General features: G+C 36.3%; 1 protein-coding gene across 1 annotated transcript; it reads left to right on the top strand.

Moving 5' to 3' along the window:
* Positions 1 to 1,016: 1,016 nt before the first annotated feature.
* LOC120091546 lies at positions 1,017 to 13,570 on the top strand. The gene is made up of 2 exons (XM_039049636.1): positions 1,017 to 2,815; positions 13,439 to 13,570. The coding sequence occupies exons 1-2, from the start codon at positions 1,882 to 1,884 to the stop codon at positions 13,450 to 13,452; spliced, it is 948 nt and encodes a 315-aa protein (XP_038905564.1). The 5' UTR covers positions 1,017 to 1,881; the 3' UTR covers positions 13,453 to 13,570.
* The last annotated feature ends 2,268 nt before the right edge of the window (positions 13,571 to 15,838 follow it).

Below are 15,838 nucleotides of genomic sequence, written 5' to 3' on the forward strand. Positions count from 1 at the left end.
TATGTAATATTGTTTGATTGTGGAATTGTTTTCCCAAAAGTGAATTTCTGAAATCAAACCTATTTTCATATAAAAGGTGCCACTCACTAAGCTATTTAGCTAACGTTTTCTATGTTTTGTTTTCTTCCCCCCCCTCCCCCAAGTAGCGAAGGTTGAAGAGTTCTAGGGTCCTGCTAAGGTCAAGGTCTGCTACACCACAATCACACTTCTGGTTTTAAAATTGTTGATGTAAACTTTGTAGTTAAGTCTGAGATTTGTATAAACGGTATACTGTTTGTAATAAAATGAGTTTAGTCAAACGGTTGTTGTTTATATCCTTGGCTTAAAGTTTTATGAGCGTAACAAGGTTTAGATGAGCAGTAGGTATCACAAAAAAGTGGTATTTGTCATCCGTTGCGCCTCCCCTCTGACTCAAGAGGTGGGCTCAGAGGGAGTGTGACAGCTACTGTCGCTCAGCATCAGGCAAGCGTTAGGCGTATTCTTAACATGAGCGTTGCGACGCTGCGATTTTGAATTGAGGCATGCAGATTTGTTTCAACTGAGGGGCAAAAGTGTAATTTGTCATGGTTTTCTTATTCTTAATTGATTCTTTGCTCATTTTAACTCCTTTTAGCTCCATATTTCTTCTAAAGACTGAAAAATGTGTCGGGATTGGATTTTAACTATAAAATTGACATATAGAGCAAATTAATAACATAAAATTGAGGGATTTATGTACTAAAATGTAATTCTTTTCAAAACCTATCACACTTCAAAAATAAGTATATTTATTGACAATTGCAACTTTTAATTACTTGATATTTTTAATATGTAAATTTGAAGATCAAGAAAATTTTAAAAAAGACGGAAGCTGTACATTTTTTCAATTTTTTTTACGCAAATATAGAATTTGATTCGTTAAAAAGGTCAAGTTTAGTCTAAGTTTTCTTGTCATGTTTTAAATGTCAACAATTAATAAGTAAATGAGAATGTTGGGTGCTTTACTTTTTTTTTTAATTAGTTATATTATTGTGAAACCCTCCCAATTTTTCCCAGATCTTTTTCAAGCTTGCCGCGAATCACGTACACACAGCGTCTCTTTGTTTCTCCTTCCCAAATTTTCACGTCGCGAATCAGTGCCTCATCAGAGAGAAATTGCTATGGGTGCGATTTTTTCCAAAATCGCTGCCGGTGCTCACTTTACCAGTGTCGGTGCGATTTCCCCCAAACGAAGACCTTCTGTGTTCCTCTACTAACGAACACAAATCTTCATCTCTTCTCCTCCCTTTTCATCTTCTTCCTTCACTTCGCGTTTCCTCTTCTCTATGGTCCCATTTCTTCTTCCTGCTCCTTTCACCTTCATTCCTTCATCCCCATCAACCTTCCTAATGTTCTTACTTGGGGGTTTTCTTCTCTGAGAAATGTGGGATTCTCTGAGGATTCATGAATCTACTCTTTTTTTTACTGGTAGCCTTTTGGGGGCATCCTCCTGATAATTGGTATTGTTTGAATCAATTGTATTAAGATGTATTTTATGTTATATTTTGTTAAATAGTTTGTTGTAAAGTAGTTTAAGTCCACGTGTGCTTTCAGTGTTGGCTATTTATTTGCCCAACTTGAACAATAAGATTTCTCCATGTTATTTACCTTTGAGTTTCCTAATATGGTATAAGAGAATTTTTCCCCGAAATAAACTTGATGGTATTCTTGACCTACTTCAATGGCGAACCTAATCCTCCAAAACTACCCATTGATTCTTCATCGTCTTTCACAGCAAATTCCAATTAGTTGATTTTTGAACAATATGCGAATCCATTCTTTCTTCACCATTCGGACAACACAAGTATTGTTCTGATTTCAAATCTTCTTACAAAAACAAATTAGACCTCTTTGAGCCAAGCTATGAAGATTGGACTTACCATGAAGAACAAACTTGGCTTCATCGATAGTTCTATCGTCCATCCCACCGGTGAAATGCATCAATCTTGGATCGTTTGTAACAGTGTAGTCACGACATGGATTTTGAATTCCTTATCCAAAGAAATTTCTGCAAGCGTCTACTTCTCTGATTTAGCGCAAGACATTTGGGTAGATCTACAAGAACAATACCAAAGAAAGAATTGTCTGCATGCTTATCAAATTAGACGAGAATTGTCCAATTTAACACAATCGCAGGACTCTGTTACTACATATTATGCCAAATGGAAGACCTTATGGAATGAGTTAGCCTCCTACAGACCTTCTTGCTCTTGTGGACGATGCACATGTGATGGAGTGAAGGATTTGAACACTTATTTACAAACTGAACATGTAATGACCTTTCTTATGGGACTCAACGAATCTTTCAGTCAAATTCATACACAGTTACTTCTCATGGAGTTGGAACCTTCGATCAATAAGGCCTTTTCTTCCGTCATTCAAGAAGTTGAACAACGAACCATCCCTTCTTATCAGACTATTGTCTCTAACCAATCGACACAAAATGCTGCTCTTCTAGTAAAAAATACTTCTTCGAATGCCAATTCCAATCAGTCATCTTTGTCAAATAATAACAAGAAGAAAGATCGACTGAGCTACACTCATTGCAATATTCCTGGCCACACGGTTGATCAATGCTATAAGGTTCATAGATATCCCCCCAGTTATCGATCTAATCAGAAAAGTTCGTCCTCCAAGTCTGAATCCTTTTCTTCCACTTCTACTTCTGGTTCTTCTGATAGCAGCTCATTTGAAAATTCATCAGCACAACAACGTCAAGGACTTCTCTTTATGCCTCAATCACATCTTGCAAAGGCCAAACTGGAAGCTGAGATTTCTTCTCAGAATCACATAGCAGGTATGTGTTCTTCCTCTATGCCTCAATTATATAGAGATGTTTAGGTTTTGGACTCCGGTGCTTCTACACACATCTGTTACTACAAAGAATTATTCACATCTCCACAACCTGCATCTAGTACAACCATATCTCTATCTAACCATACTAATGTGACTATTGAATTCATTGGAACTATTCAATTAAATTAAGATTTAATACGTCACAATGTACTGTTTATTCTTGCTTTCTGGTTCAACCTTTTGTCTATTAGTGCTTTGACTGCATCCATGCCTTACTTAGTACACTTTTATGGTGATTGTTGTCTCATTCAAGACAAGTCCTCCTTGAAGATGATTGGCAAAGCTAATCTTTGCATGGGTTGTATTTGCTCCAACATTCGCCAACTCAATTTGTTGTTGTCTTATGTTCTGCTGCTAATAACACTAAATCAGTTAGTCTTTGGCATGATAGGCTTGGTCATCCAAGTTTCAACATCTATCTTCTTTAAAAGATATTTTACAACTTTCATTACATAAAGATGAACATATTTGTACTATCTATCCATTGGCAAAACAAAAGAGATTATCCTTTCAATCAAATAATCATATTGCAAATAAACCTTTTGACTTGATATATTGTGATATATAGGGTCCTTACCAGTCGAATACGCATGCTGGTCACCGTTTCTTTCTCACTATTGTTGATGATTGTTCAAGATATACATAGTTATTTCTTATGCAACATAAATTTGATGCATTGCGGATAGTTCCTCACTTTTTTGCTTTTGTGAAAAATCAGTACAATGCTCATATAAAGATGTTTAGATATGATAATGCACCTGAATTAGCATTCACAGGATTTTTTTTTTTTAACTAAAGGAGTTATTCATCAATTCTCATGTGTGGGTCATCTTGAGCAGAACTTCATTGTGGAAACAAAAAACCAACATCTCCAAAATGTTGCTAGTGCTCTTTTATTCCAATCAAGAGTTACTATCTCATTATGGGGAGAATGTTAGAGTTAGAAAACACACAGCGGAAGAAAAACGAATTGTTAAGCATTCTAATTCATTAATTTTGGTTTTAAATTAAGCATGCTCATAAACTAACAATAGGGTTTCATGACATACCTTTGAAGAAACACTTGAATCTCGATTCCAGCTGCAAATCTTTTCCAAATCAGCTTGTGAACCACCTCAAGGTCTTCCCTACTATCCTCTTGGTGCCTTAATTGAGTTGTGGGACTCAAAACAAGCTTGAATTGAGGGAAATTGGAGAAGAGGTTTTGTTTTTTAATTGATTTCTAAAATCAATTTTTATTTGCAAAAATGAAATCTTTATTAATTTTACAAAATTAATTCAATAATTAATTTTCTAATAAAATTAATAATTAATAATTAATTAAAAATTTTAATTAATTCTAATTAATTCAATATCAAATATTAAATTAATCTAACACTAATTCCACCATCACGAATCCCTATTCATGAATTTAATATTTAAAACATATTTAAATATTAATTGATTCTCCAATTTCATTTAATTTCAAAATTAAACGCATAATTATATCACATATAATTACTAATTCCTTTAATTCTAATTGGAACATTTCAAATTAACTTATCACGCTACTCTAAGGCTAATCCATTTGTGAGCTAGTAGGAGGACCTCATTGACCTACAGATGATGGGCTTCATCGATCCGAGATTAATTGGTTAAACTCTTTTCACCAATTTAACCCTCATTCTTTAACTACTGGATGTTTGGTTGTGTGTCCTAAAACTCATAGTTTGTAAAGTTAAACACATTCTATTATCAATAAAGATGTTATTCAACATATCTTCAATAAAGTTGTTATTGAAACATTAAATTGCATTCATACGGTCTAAATCCAATAAACTAAGATCCATGGCTATTACATGAATACTTGAATGGTATATAGACACATAAAGATGGATCATTCGAGTAAATAACCAAAATGGTTTATAGTATACGAATAAGGTTGGATGCCTTATTATGGTAACACTATTGGATGTGGCCACTCCGTAGCAATTACAAGTTGTTATAAAGGTGCTACAAACGAAGTGATCTTGATTCGTTCATGTGTTGACATGAGGAGTGGGAGCGTCCTATGCAATGAGTTTGCATAAGATCGGACCAAGAAATAAGTCACTCTTACTTTATAAACATTGTTTACTATTTAAGACTGACTATTTCACTTAGATGACCTAGGTAACTCGATCTTAAACTTAAGCTAACTTTGAACTCTTGTTTATTCGAGATGATCCTTAGATTTGCAAAGGTGAGGGTTGGCTCAATAGCACCGACTCAATAAGCCTCCCATTTCAGAGGTAAGACCGGGTAGATAGCATGGGACATAGGGTGTGAGACGAATTCGCATCTACCCGATTTAGGGATAGGAGAAAGGTTGCTCTCTTAAATACTAAATCCAGGTCTTAAACAAGGATCCCCACCCTCTGATTGGCCCAAAATGGATTCAGTTTAGTGAATGGATCATTGATCAATTGTTCATTAGGGGATCAGTAGAAAACTTAAGGAGCAAGACGTAATATCGAGGGTAAAACAACATATTGACCCAGTCGTTATTACGAACAACCTATGAAGGGTCGACTTATTGGTTATGGTTAAATCATGTAGACACAAATATATCTATAGTGAAGAGAGTGCAACTATCGACTATAATGGTGTGACTTGATAGTTAACGAATACTGATTAATACAGTCTAAAGAGTTTTAGCCAATTAATCTTATATCGTTGGAGTTAACGACCTGTAGGTCCATAAGGTCTCTTTACTAGCTCGTAAAATATGAACTTCTTGAATTAATAAATTGAATGAATTTGGAATGATATCAATTTGAATAGTTCAAATTGAATTTTAATTTGAAAATGTTCAATTTAAAATTAGGGTTTGAGTTTGAATGAGTTCAAATTCAAATTAGGGTTTGTATGATTATATTTGATATAATTAACGTTTAATTTATTGAAATTAAACGAAATTAGAGAGTTTATAATATTTAAATATTGATTTAAATATTAATTACATGAATATGATTCATGTTTAAAATTAGGTGTGCGATCAATTTAATATTTGATAATTAATTAATTAATTAATTAATTAAATATGTTTAATTAATTTCCAATTTTAACCCAATTTAAGAATTGGATTTTGGTTTTTCAAATTTGATTAATAATGAATTAATCAAATAATATTTTAGTTAATTAAAGAATTAATCGAAATTTGAATTTAAAATTTGAGAAAATAGAAATTTTGGAAAAATGGAGAAAGTGGGGTTTTCCCACATTTTCTCCATACATAAGGTGTTCTTCATGTAATGACACATAATTCCACTTCTAGCTTCAAGCAGCTGCTGGCAATGTTATTACTGATGAGTGTCTGCATGGTGAAAAGTGATAAAACACTCTGAATTGAATAGGAAGAGGTAGTGCTTTGAGCTGATAAATGTGTTTCTGATCTCATCTTTCTCCCCCTCTCAAACCTAAAAAAATAACTTCACAAATTCACTCAAATTCGAGTTCCACCACTCAAATTCAAGGCTGAGTATAGTAGAGAAGATCTCTTGGTGGTTCACAGTTGATTTAGAGCTGAATTGGAGTGAAGAGCAGCTTTGAATTAGAAGAATTCATTAAAGGTATGAAACTTGAAACCCAACTTTTAATTTTCTGAAATAGCAGGCTTTAGAACTCAAAATAAATTTAATTAAAGTGCTTATTGATTCTGTTTGCTTCCATTGCATGCTTGTATATTCCTTCACTGGGTCACTCCATTAAAGCCTAGAGTTGCACTCTCCTCACTGTAGATATATTATGTCCACTTGATATAACCATGATTAGTAAGTTAACCTTTTACAAGTTATTCGTAATAATGGCTGAGTCAAATGACTGTTTTATCCTCGAGATTACCTCTTGTTCTTTAAGTCCCACTGATTCTCTAATGAACAATTGGTTTGTGATCCAATCATCAAACTGAGTCCCTTTTGGGCCAGTGAGAGGGTGGGGCCCCTTGTTCAAGACCCAGAGTCAGCACTTAAAGAAACAACCTCTATACTATCCCTTAATGCGGGTAGGAATGAATTCCATCTTGCATCCTATGTCCCTAGCTATCTACTCGGTCTTACTTTTGAAATAGAGGTTTATTGAGCCGACACTATTGAGCCAACCCTCACCTATGCAAATCTAAGGATAATCCCGAATAAATAGGAATACATAGTTAACTTAGGATTAAGGTCAAGTTATCTAGGTCATCGCTTTGAAACAGTCAGTCTTTGTGAAACCCGGATTTCAATTTCCCTACTTAAATAGGTAATTAAGGGAATTAACTAAGTATAAGTGAAATCTTATGTTGAAGAGAAGGAGAATTCTCAGTATTTGAATAGATTTGTTTAGTAGTTTTAAGTTGAGCCTTAACTAGTAAAAAATTGGCTAAGTATGAAGTCAAAAAGAAACCATGTGCTTGGTGTTAGGAAACATTAATGCATGGGGCTCTAATGAGGCTAAGTTTGTAGAGGTTATAAGAGATTAAGCCTTGAAGCCAAGTGTGGCCGAGTGAAGAAAAGCCATGCGTTGGACAAGGCATGCGACAACCAAGTTTTAGAGGTTAGCATGCATGTGGTAGAATCAGGTATGCGCGAGCATGGGCATTGGGCATTATAGTGTTGCGCGCGCGGACGATCTTGTAGCTATGTGTGGCATTAAACGATGCGCTAAGAAATGCGTTAGACGATAGTTCTACATGATAGGCGATGGCGCTACATGATAAGTGATGACGGCCAAAAATGTACATTATTATAAGCCTTCTATTTAGAATTATGAGTGTTGTTAAGTAGAATATGCGGTAATTATACTAAAGATTCATGAGAAAATGAGCTTGCGTCGATCAACATTAAGAATCTCGGCTAACCCACTCTTATGCGTTACTTTGCGTCCAATTGTCTATTTTTGTAGCCAACGCAGGAATCGATCGCATGTGAGAAATCTCTCCATCGCAGAGGCGAACGCATATGTTCAATGCATGGATGTTGCGGCCATTAACCGAATGCGTCCATCATATATAAGTTACGGCCATTAACCATAATAGAGAGATGAAAGCAAGGGTGGTGGAATGCGTCGATACTTCGGAAACCAAGCATGAATGCATACCTCAGGAGTATCAAAAGGTGGTGTTGACATTTTACCTACCCCGCCGTTAGCAGCAAAGATTCAGAGCAGGTCCATCACGTCGTTAGCTGTAGAATTTCAGAGAAGGACCATTAATGTTGTCGACGATCAAACTCTATAAATAGAAACCTTGGAGCACAACTTAAGATATCCAAGCTTCTGCCTTCGGGCAGATCCTTATGATCCAGATGAAAGCGTGAGAAGATATTCTTGAGAGTTCTTCATTCCTTCAACCATTTTGAGTGATGACCGGAGCCCCACCGAAGATAGATCTCGAGAGAGACTACTCTACCACCCATCCATAGCACCACTGGCAGCCTTGACACACATCTGATGGAAGTAAGACATTACCCATCTGGCACTCCATATCTCTTCTATCTCTATATTGTATTACATTGTGGCTTAAGAGATTAATACATTTTGCGATCAATGCATTTCTCTACTTCCTTCGATTCCATCTTCATTTTCTTATCATCCTTTACTTTCATTGCACAACTAAGTAAGACTGCTAGAGTATCACATACTTAATCATGCAGCATAGACATATGAAGCATGTAGCAAACCACCGAGAGGTGTGTGTTGCGCGAGTATTGTGAGAAAATCCTATTTGCTTAGTGTGATGCTGTAGCAACGCTTGTTTATGAGCTGATTAGTGGTAGCTAACTGCCTGGGAGGGTAAGTGGTGGAACGCATTAAGCAAAGTAAGTAGTATTCCTAGAGATAGGAATAATCTTATGTCAGCCATGTTTATGTGATTACCTTGTCTTATGAGCGCATCATTCATCATTTAGGCATACTTGAGAGAGTAGTCTAAGAATCAAATCTAGGCTTGAGAGAGTCAGATTGGGTCGCATAGGCAAGAATAGAGGCTTAGATAAGCTCCGTTAGCTATTACACAGTGTATGTACCCTATAGATAAGATATGAAAGTATGCGATCACATTGCATGCGTCCAGAAGTAGAACACAGTGGTATGTGGTCATCTTTTTTATGCGTGGGAGCACGTGAGCAAGGATAGAGACTTAGACATAAGGCCTCTCGACACTATCCTATATACATTGCAAGTGTCTTCGGCAAGTGTGTATAACATAATCGCATAGCTTGTGTTGGCTGGGGTTACCTTTGCGATCGAACTTATTGATGCGGTGAAGAAATCCCCGCCATTTTATCTATTTTTTCCATGCATCTTATTACGCGTTAACAGTTGTCGTGCCTCTAACTCTCATAGTCATACTTCCACTGCTTAATCTGTTAGTTAGAAGTAGGAGTAGCACATAACCCATAACCTTCAATATTCTTTTATTCTTCACCGCAAACACTTTACTTCATAACATTTAGCTACAAGTCCCTGAGTTTGACCTCGGATCACTCGAGAAACTTGCAATCTCGTTATACTTGGCGAGAATGCAAGAAAACTTGTTTCAGGAACGCATGGTCATTGCATACATTCTTAGACACATATTGCATATCTGACGCATGACCAACGATGCATGGAGAGCGCACGATAAACACATATTTATTTACTCCATTTTCCCATGCATCAATAAGCATAAGTGTTAGACGATAGCACTAGATGATAACACTAAACGTTGAGCTTGGGCGATAGATGATAAGTGTAGACACTAGACGATGCATTAGGCACGAGCTTTAGGCCTGTCTCTTATACACATCTAGATGTGTATAAGAGACAGGATAAGTGTAGACACTAGACGATGCATTAGGCACGAGCGCTAGGCGATAGATGCAACCGCTACGTGATGGCACTACACGATAGGCGTGAGTGCTAGATGATGGGCGTAATGCATTAGAAGATGGGGTCAGCGCTACACGATGAGCGACAGCGAGAGATACGCGATGAGCGACAGAGAGATCATTAGGTGATAAGTAACAACGAGAGATCACTAAACGATGAGCCATGCGATAGGGCATATGAAGGAATGATATATCATGCAATGGAAGCTACAGAATCAATAAGCACTTAAACTATATTTAATTTGAGTTTTAAGCATGCTGTTCATATGATATTCATAAGAGGGTTTGAAACACATATTACCTTTGAAGAATTCTCCGCGAATTCCGCTGAAATCCACCAAGATGGAGCTTGAATCATCGAGAGGACTACTACCGAGATCTTCTCTACTATGCTCAAGTTGGAACGTGTGGTGGAAACACTTAAATTAAGTTGAATTGATGAAGAACAAGTGAGGGAGGTATGTAGGGTTTTCAAGTTTTCACTTCAGCAAGCATATCACAGAATCCTTAAAGTTCTTCATGCATGGAGCTCCTCCTTTATATAGGTAGAATTCATGCAAATATATAGGGTTACATGAAGAACAGCTCTAGCTTGAAGATCATTGCAAACTAGAAATTGAATCTGATGATTATCCAACAAATGTGTTAGTGGGTTTTTCCCAAAAATGGAAAAATCCATTAATCTGAAATTATTTCAAAAAATAATTTTATTTAAATTAATTTTATAAAATTAATTCAAAATAATTAATCTAAATAAAACTAGTTTTAATTGATTTTTAATTAAACCTTTTAATTAAAATAATATTAATTTAATATCTAAATATTAAACTAATAAAATATTAATATCAACAATGAATCAATTTTATATTTAAATCATAATTTAAATATTAATTGATTTTTCAATTTTGTTTAATTTCAATTAAATTAAACGTTTATAATTGTATCATATACAATCAATCGAAAACCCTAAAAATTGAATTTGAACATTTCAAATTCATAACCCTAATTTCATACATCAATACTTAATTCGTTATTCCAATTTAATGAGCTAGTAGAGAGACCTAATGGACTTACAGATCATGAGCTCAACGATTTGTAATTAATTCGTTAAAACTCTTTAATCGAATTAATTACTATCCATTAACTATCAAGACATACCACTATAACTCAAAGCACTCACCTCACTATAGATATATTTCTGTCCATATAAACCATAATCAGTAAGTCGATCCTTCATAGGTTGTTCGTGTTTACAGTTGAGTCAAAATTACCATTTTACCCCTGTAAATACATCTTGGTCCTTAAGTTCCCATTGACTCTCTCATGAACAATTCAATTCATAATACTACTTATGAATCATGTCCTTCTCTATCATGAGAAGGCGAGACCCCGATTGTTCAAGACCTGGAATCAACACTTAAGAGAACAACCTATCTACTAACCCTAAAAATGGGTAGGAGTGAATGTCATCTTTCAGAGCTATGTCCCCAGCTATCCATCAAGTATTATCCCCAAAATGGAAGGCTTATTGAGCAGTGCTGTTAGACTACTCTCACTCATGCAGATCAAAAGATAATCCTGAATAAATAGGATTTCATAGCTAGCTCAAGATTAAGATCGAGTTATTCTAGGTTACTTAAATATAAAATAGTCAGTTTTAACAGTAAATGATTGTTATAAAGAAAAGTGACTATTTCGTGGTCCAGTCTATATGCAAACTCATTGCATAGGATGCCCCACTCACATGTCTCTACACGAATAATTTGTAGATCACATCATTTGTATTACCTATGCAAAATGGGTCGCATCAAATAGTGTTACCAAGATGAGATATCCAATTTCATCCATATACTTATAGACCATTTAGGCTATATACTATTAACTTGATCCTGTTTATGTCACCACATAAAACTAAAGTATTCATACTATAGCCATGGATATGTTTATTAGATTTTCATAATAGAATGCAAAATCAACAACTTTATTGAATAAGACAGTCAGTAATATTTTATTGATAAATAAAATGTTTAACATAAAATTTATGAACTACGAGTTCTAGGACATTCCCAATAGCGTAAGTGCTATGCGATGGGCGTAGGTACTAGACGATGAACGACAGTGAGAGGGCTAGATGATGAGTGACAACGAGAGATTACTAGGCGATAATCTATACGATGAATGTAAGAACTACACGATGAGCTGGACGATGGGTCAAGCCATGATAGGTGCATAGTGAAGTGTCTATGTGTTGATGGGGCTTGTGGTACACAAGGCTGATGGATTCACCCGAACAAGTGGCTAAACCAAGAAGAAGTTGAGCTTGAGTTAGTAGGAGGTGGACAAATAGAGTTTCATGCAAAGAAGACATGCATAAGGAAGACAACTCAAACTTCATGCAAGTAAGTAGGTGGCATGGAAGTAGGTGAGTGGCATGGAGAGTGGTGGCAAAGCATGGTGCAGACACTCCAAAAGTTTCGAAGTAGGAGGTGTCATGCTTGGAGGCTTTCAGAGATGATGAGGATTGGTTCCTAAAGACTATAAATACCACCACAAAGTGTCTCTCTAGTTGATAACACAAATCCTCTTCAAAGAATATTAGGAAGAGTTTTAGAGGGCAAATTAAGAGGAAGCTATGTGTTGATTATGAAGGGCATGCATTGGTAGCAAAACCATACGTTGATCAAGTGGTTCCAAGAGGAGGAGATGTTGTTGGACAGTGAGGTCCTAAAGTAGCATCGACTTGGGACGAGAAGTTCTCCTAGATTACCCGTGAGTTTTGAGTGATTTCAAAGCCACTTGAAACCTCTGAGAGTCTAGTTTTCAAGGTAGGGCTTCCGAATAAGAAGCTCAAAGGAATCAGGCTGAAGAGTGAGGAAAAGATAGAAAGGTCGAGCTCTCGAGTAAGCTTGGGCAGTCTTGATGATTTGAGAATTTCGGCCAAACAACAAAGATTTCTATGCTGAGATTTTAAGGTAAGCTTCCTGAGACATTTTAGAATATGTTTGTAGAAGGAAGTGTCTGAAAGTAAGGTCAAGAACTATGAGTAATCTAAGCTTGTATTTGAATATGGAATTTAGGGTTCAAAAGGGAGCTGAGGAAACCAAGGAACTTCTAGAGAGAAAGGTTCCTATCCAACCAAGGTGAGTGGTATTTTCCTTTAAGTTTTAAGCATATCTTTTAGAGTATGTGTATATGTTTATTTTGTGAAGGAGTAATTAGAATGAGAGTGAGAATATGGAACGGGATAGTCAGGGGATCAATAGACCTAATTCCTGAGCACGGAGCAGAACCTCACGGGATGGTCAAGGGACCGGGAGGTCTAGTTCCTAAGCCTGTGGGAAGAACCTCGTATGGGATGGTCAGAGGGCTGACAGTCCTAGCTTCTGAGTCCATAAGTGGCAATCTATGTGCACATGGGGAACGTGAGAGAATATGCATTTATGATTAGTATCAGTTTAAATATCTACCGTGTGTGTAGGTAGATGAAAACAAACTCTTTATGATTAGTATCAGTTTAACTATCTATTATGTGTGTAGGTAAATTTGAGAACAGGCTCACTTAAGACTGAGGGGTTTGGATGTTAACCTGTAGTTGTGATATGCTTGTATTATTGTGAGTTGAAATAGACTCTTGAAGTTGCTTACCACTCACTGAGCTTGTTGAAGCTCATTCTTTTCTTTCATGTTTTTCTTCCCAGGTAGCGAAAGGTGAGGAGTTCCAGGATGCTGCTAAGGTGAAGGTCTGCCACACCATAGCCACACTTTCGGTTTTATTGTTGTTATTGTAAACTTTGTAGTTAAGCTTGAAAGTTGCATATGTTGGGTTTAATGTCCTATAAACTCATAGTTTGTAAATCATTAAATATATTCTATTTCGAATAAAGACGTTATTGAGGTTATTCAGTAAAAGATGTTATTGAATATGTAAGTTGCGAATATCTAACCTAAATCCAATAAACTAAGATCCTTGGCTATAACATGAATACTCGAACTATATGTAGAGACATATCATAGGATCAAGTTCAAATATATAGCCAAAACTGTCTATAGTATAAGGATAGGGTTGGGTACCTCATCTTGGGGACACTATGGATGGGGTCACTTTGTATTAAGTACAAATGATGAGATCCTAAATCGTTCGTGTAGAGACATGTGAGTGGGGGCGTCCTATGCAATGAGTTTGCATAAGACAGGATCGCAAAATTAGTCACTTTCTCTTTATAACGTCGTTTACTGAAGAAATTGACTATTTCATAAGATGACCTAGGTAACTCGATCTTAATCCTGAGCTAACTATGAAATCCTGTTTATACGAGATTATCCTTTGATCTGCATGGGTGAGAGTGGCCAGACATCGCCGACTCAACAAGCCTACCATTTTGGGGATAAGATCGGATAGATAGCTGGGGACATAGTCTCGCAAGACGGAATTCGCTCCTACCCATTTCAAGGATAGTAGAGAGGTTGTTCCCTTAAGTACTAACTCCAGGACTTGAACAAGGGGCCCCACCCTCTCCTTGGCCTGAGAGGGACTTAGGTTTGATGGTTGGACCACAAACCGATTGTTCATTAGAGGATTAGTGGAACTTAAGGAACAAGAAGTACTATAGGGGGTAAAACGGACATTTGACCCAACTATAGCTATGAACAACTTGTGAAGGATTGACTTACTAAACATGGTTATATCAAGTGGACGGAAATATATATACGGTGAGGGGAGTGCAGCTACTGGGCTATAGTGGAGTGTCCCGATAGTTAACGAATATTGGTTAGCTTGGTTAATGAGATTAGTCGGTTAACCTCGAATCGTTGGAGCCCATGATCTGTAGGTCCATTAGGTCCCCCTACTAGCTCATATCGGAATAAAGCCTAGAACAATTAGATAGGAAACTTTGAATCGTTCAAAATCGGGAAAGGGTATTATCGTCAATTGTGTTTGACACAATAATTTAATTATGAATTAAATTATTAAATGAGAGATAAAGTATTTGAAAGTGTTTTAAATTCTATATACATGAATAAGGATTCATATATAATGGATTGCACAAGGTTAGAATGATTAATTGAATTAATCATATGAAATTAATTGGAAAAGTTTCAAATTAATTACCAAAAATTAATTTCAATTTAGAATTGAAATTAAAATTGAAATGCAAACTAAAATTAGATTTTGGATCAAGGATAGTGGATTTTGTTGGAATCCCACTTATGCATGGTGATTCAAAGTGGAAAAACAACTCATCCATGCACTCTTGCACGTAATGTTACATGAACACCTATAATCCACTATTACTTGCATCTCCACCATATGTCTTGCATCTTGAGGCTTCTTGATGCATGGATTCACTCTATAAGTAGAGGTAGAATCAGATTGAGAGCTGAAGACAACCATTTCCATACTATTATGCTGCTGGAATTTGGTCTCAAACTCACCTACCTTCATATATCTCTTTATAGCTTGAACCTTCAAGTATTCCCTTCCCATTCCTTATCTCTATAGACTCCCACAAGCCGTTCTTGGCCCAGAGAATAGTAGGGAAGACACTAGAGGTGGTCCACACACCTTTCGTGAGCAAAGGAATCAAAGGGAGTTGCTGAATTGGTCTCCAAAAAGGTTGGTACAAATTCTGCTCTCTGTTTACTGTATTTAGATAACATGCTCTCATTTTCTAAAATTGATGTAGTTAAGTGCCTCCGATCTAAAATTTCTTCTGCATGTGTTATATGAACACCTTCAGTATAAACGTTATACTGTTTATATAAAATGAGTTTAGTAAAATAGTTGGTATTTATATTCTTGGCTTAAAGTTTTATGAGTGCTAAGAGGTTTTCATGGGTAGTAGGTATCACAAAAGGGTGGTATCTGCCATCCGTCGTGCCTCCTCTCGGGCTCAGGAGGTGGGGTCGAGGTGGGGTGTGACAGTCTTAAATAGTAAATAGCGTTATAAAGTAAGAATGACTTATTTTGTGGTCCGATCTTGTACAAACTCATTGCATAGGATACCCCCACTCCTCATGTCATGACATGTACAAATTAAGATCACTTTGTCTATTGCACTTTACAACTTCTTGTAACAACTATAGAGTGAGCCACATCT

This window comes from Benincasa hispida, chromosome 1 (genome assembly GCF_009727055.1).
Source record: "Benincasa hispida cultivar B227 chromosome 1, ASM972705v1, whole genome shotgun sequence".
NCBI classification, from domain to species: domain Eukaryota; kingdom Viridiplantae; phylum Streptophyta; class Magnoliopsida; order Cucurbitales; family Cucurbitaceae; genus Benincasa; species Benincasa hispida.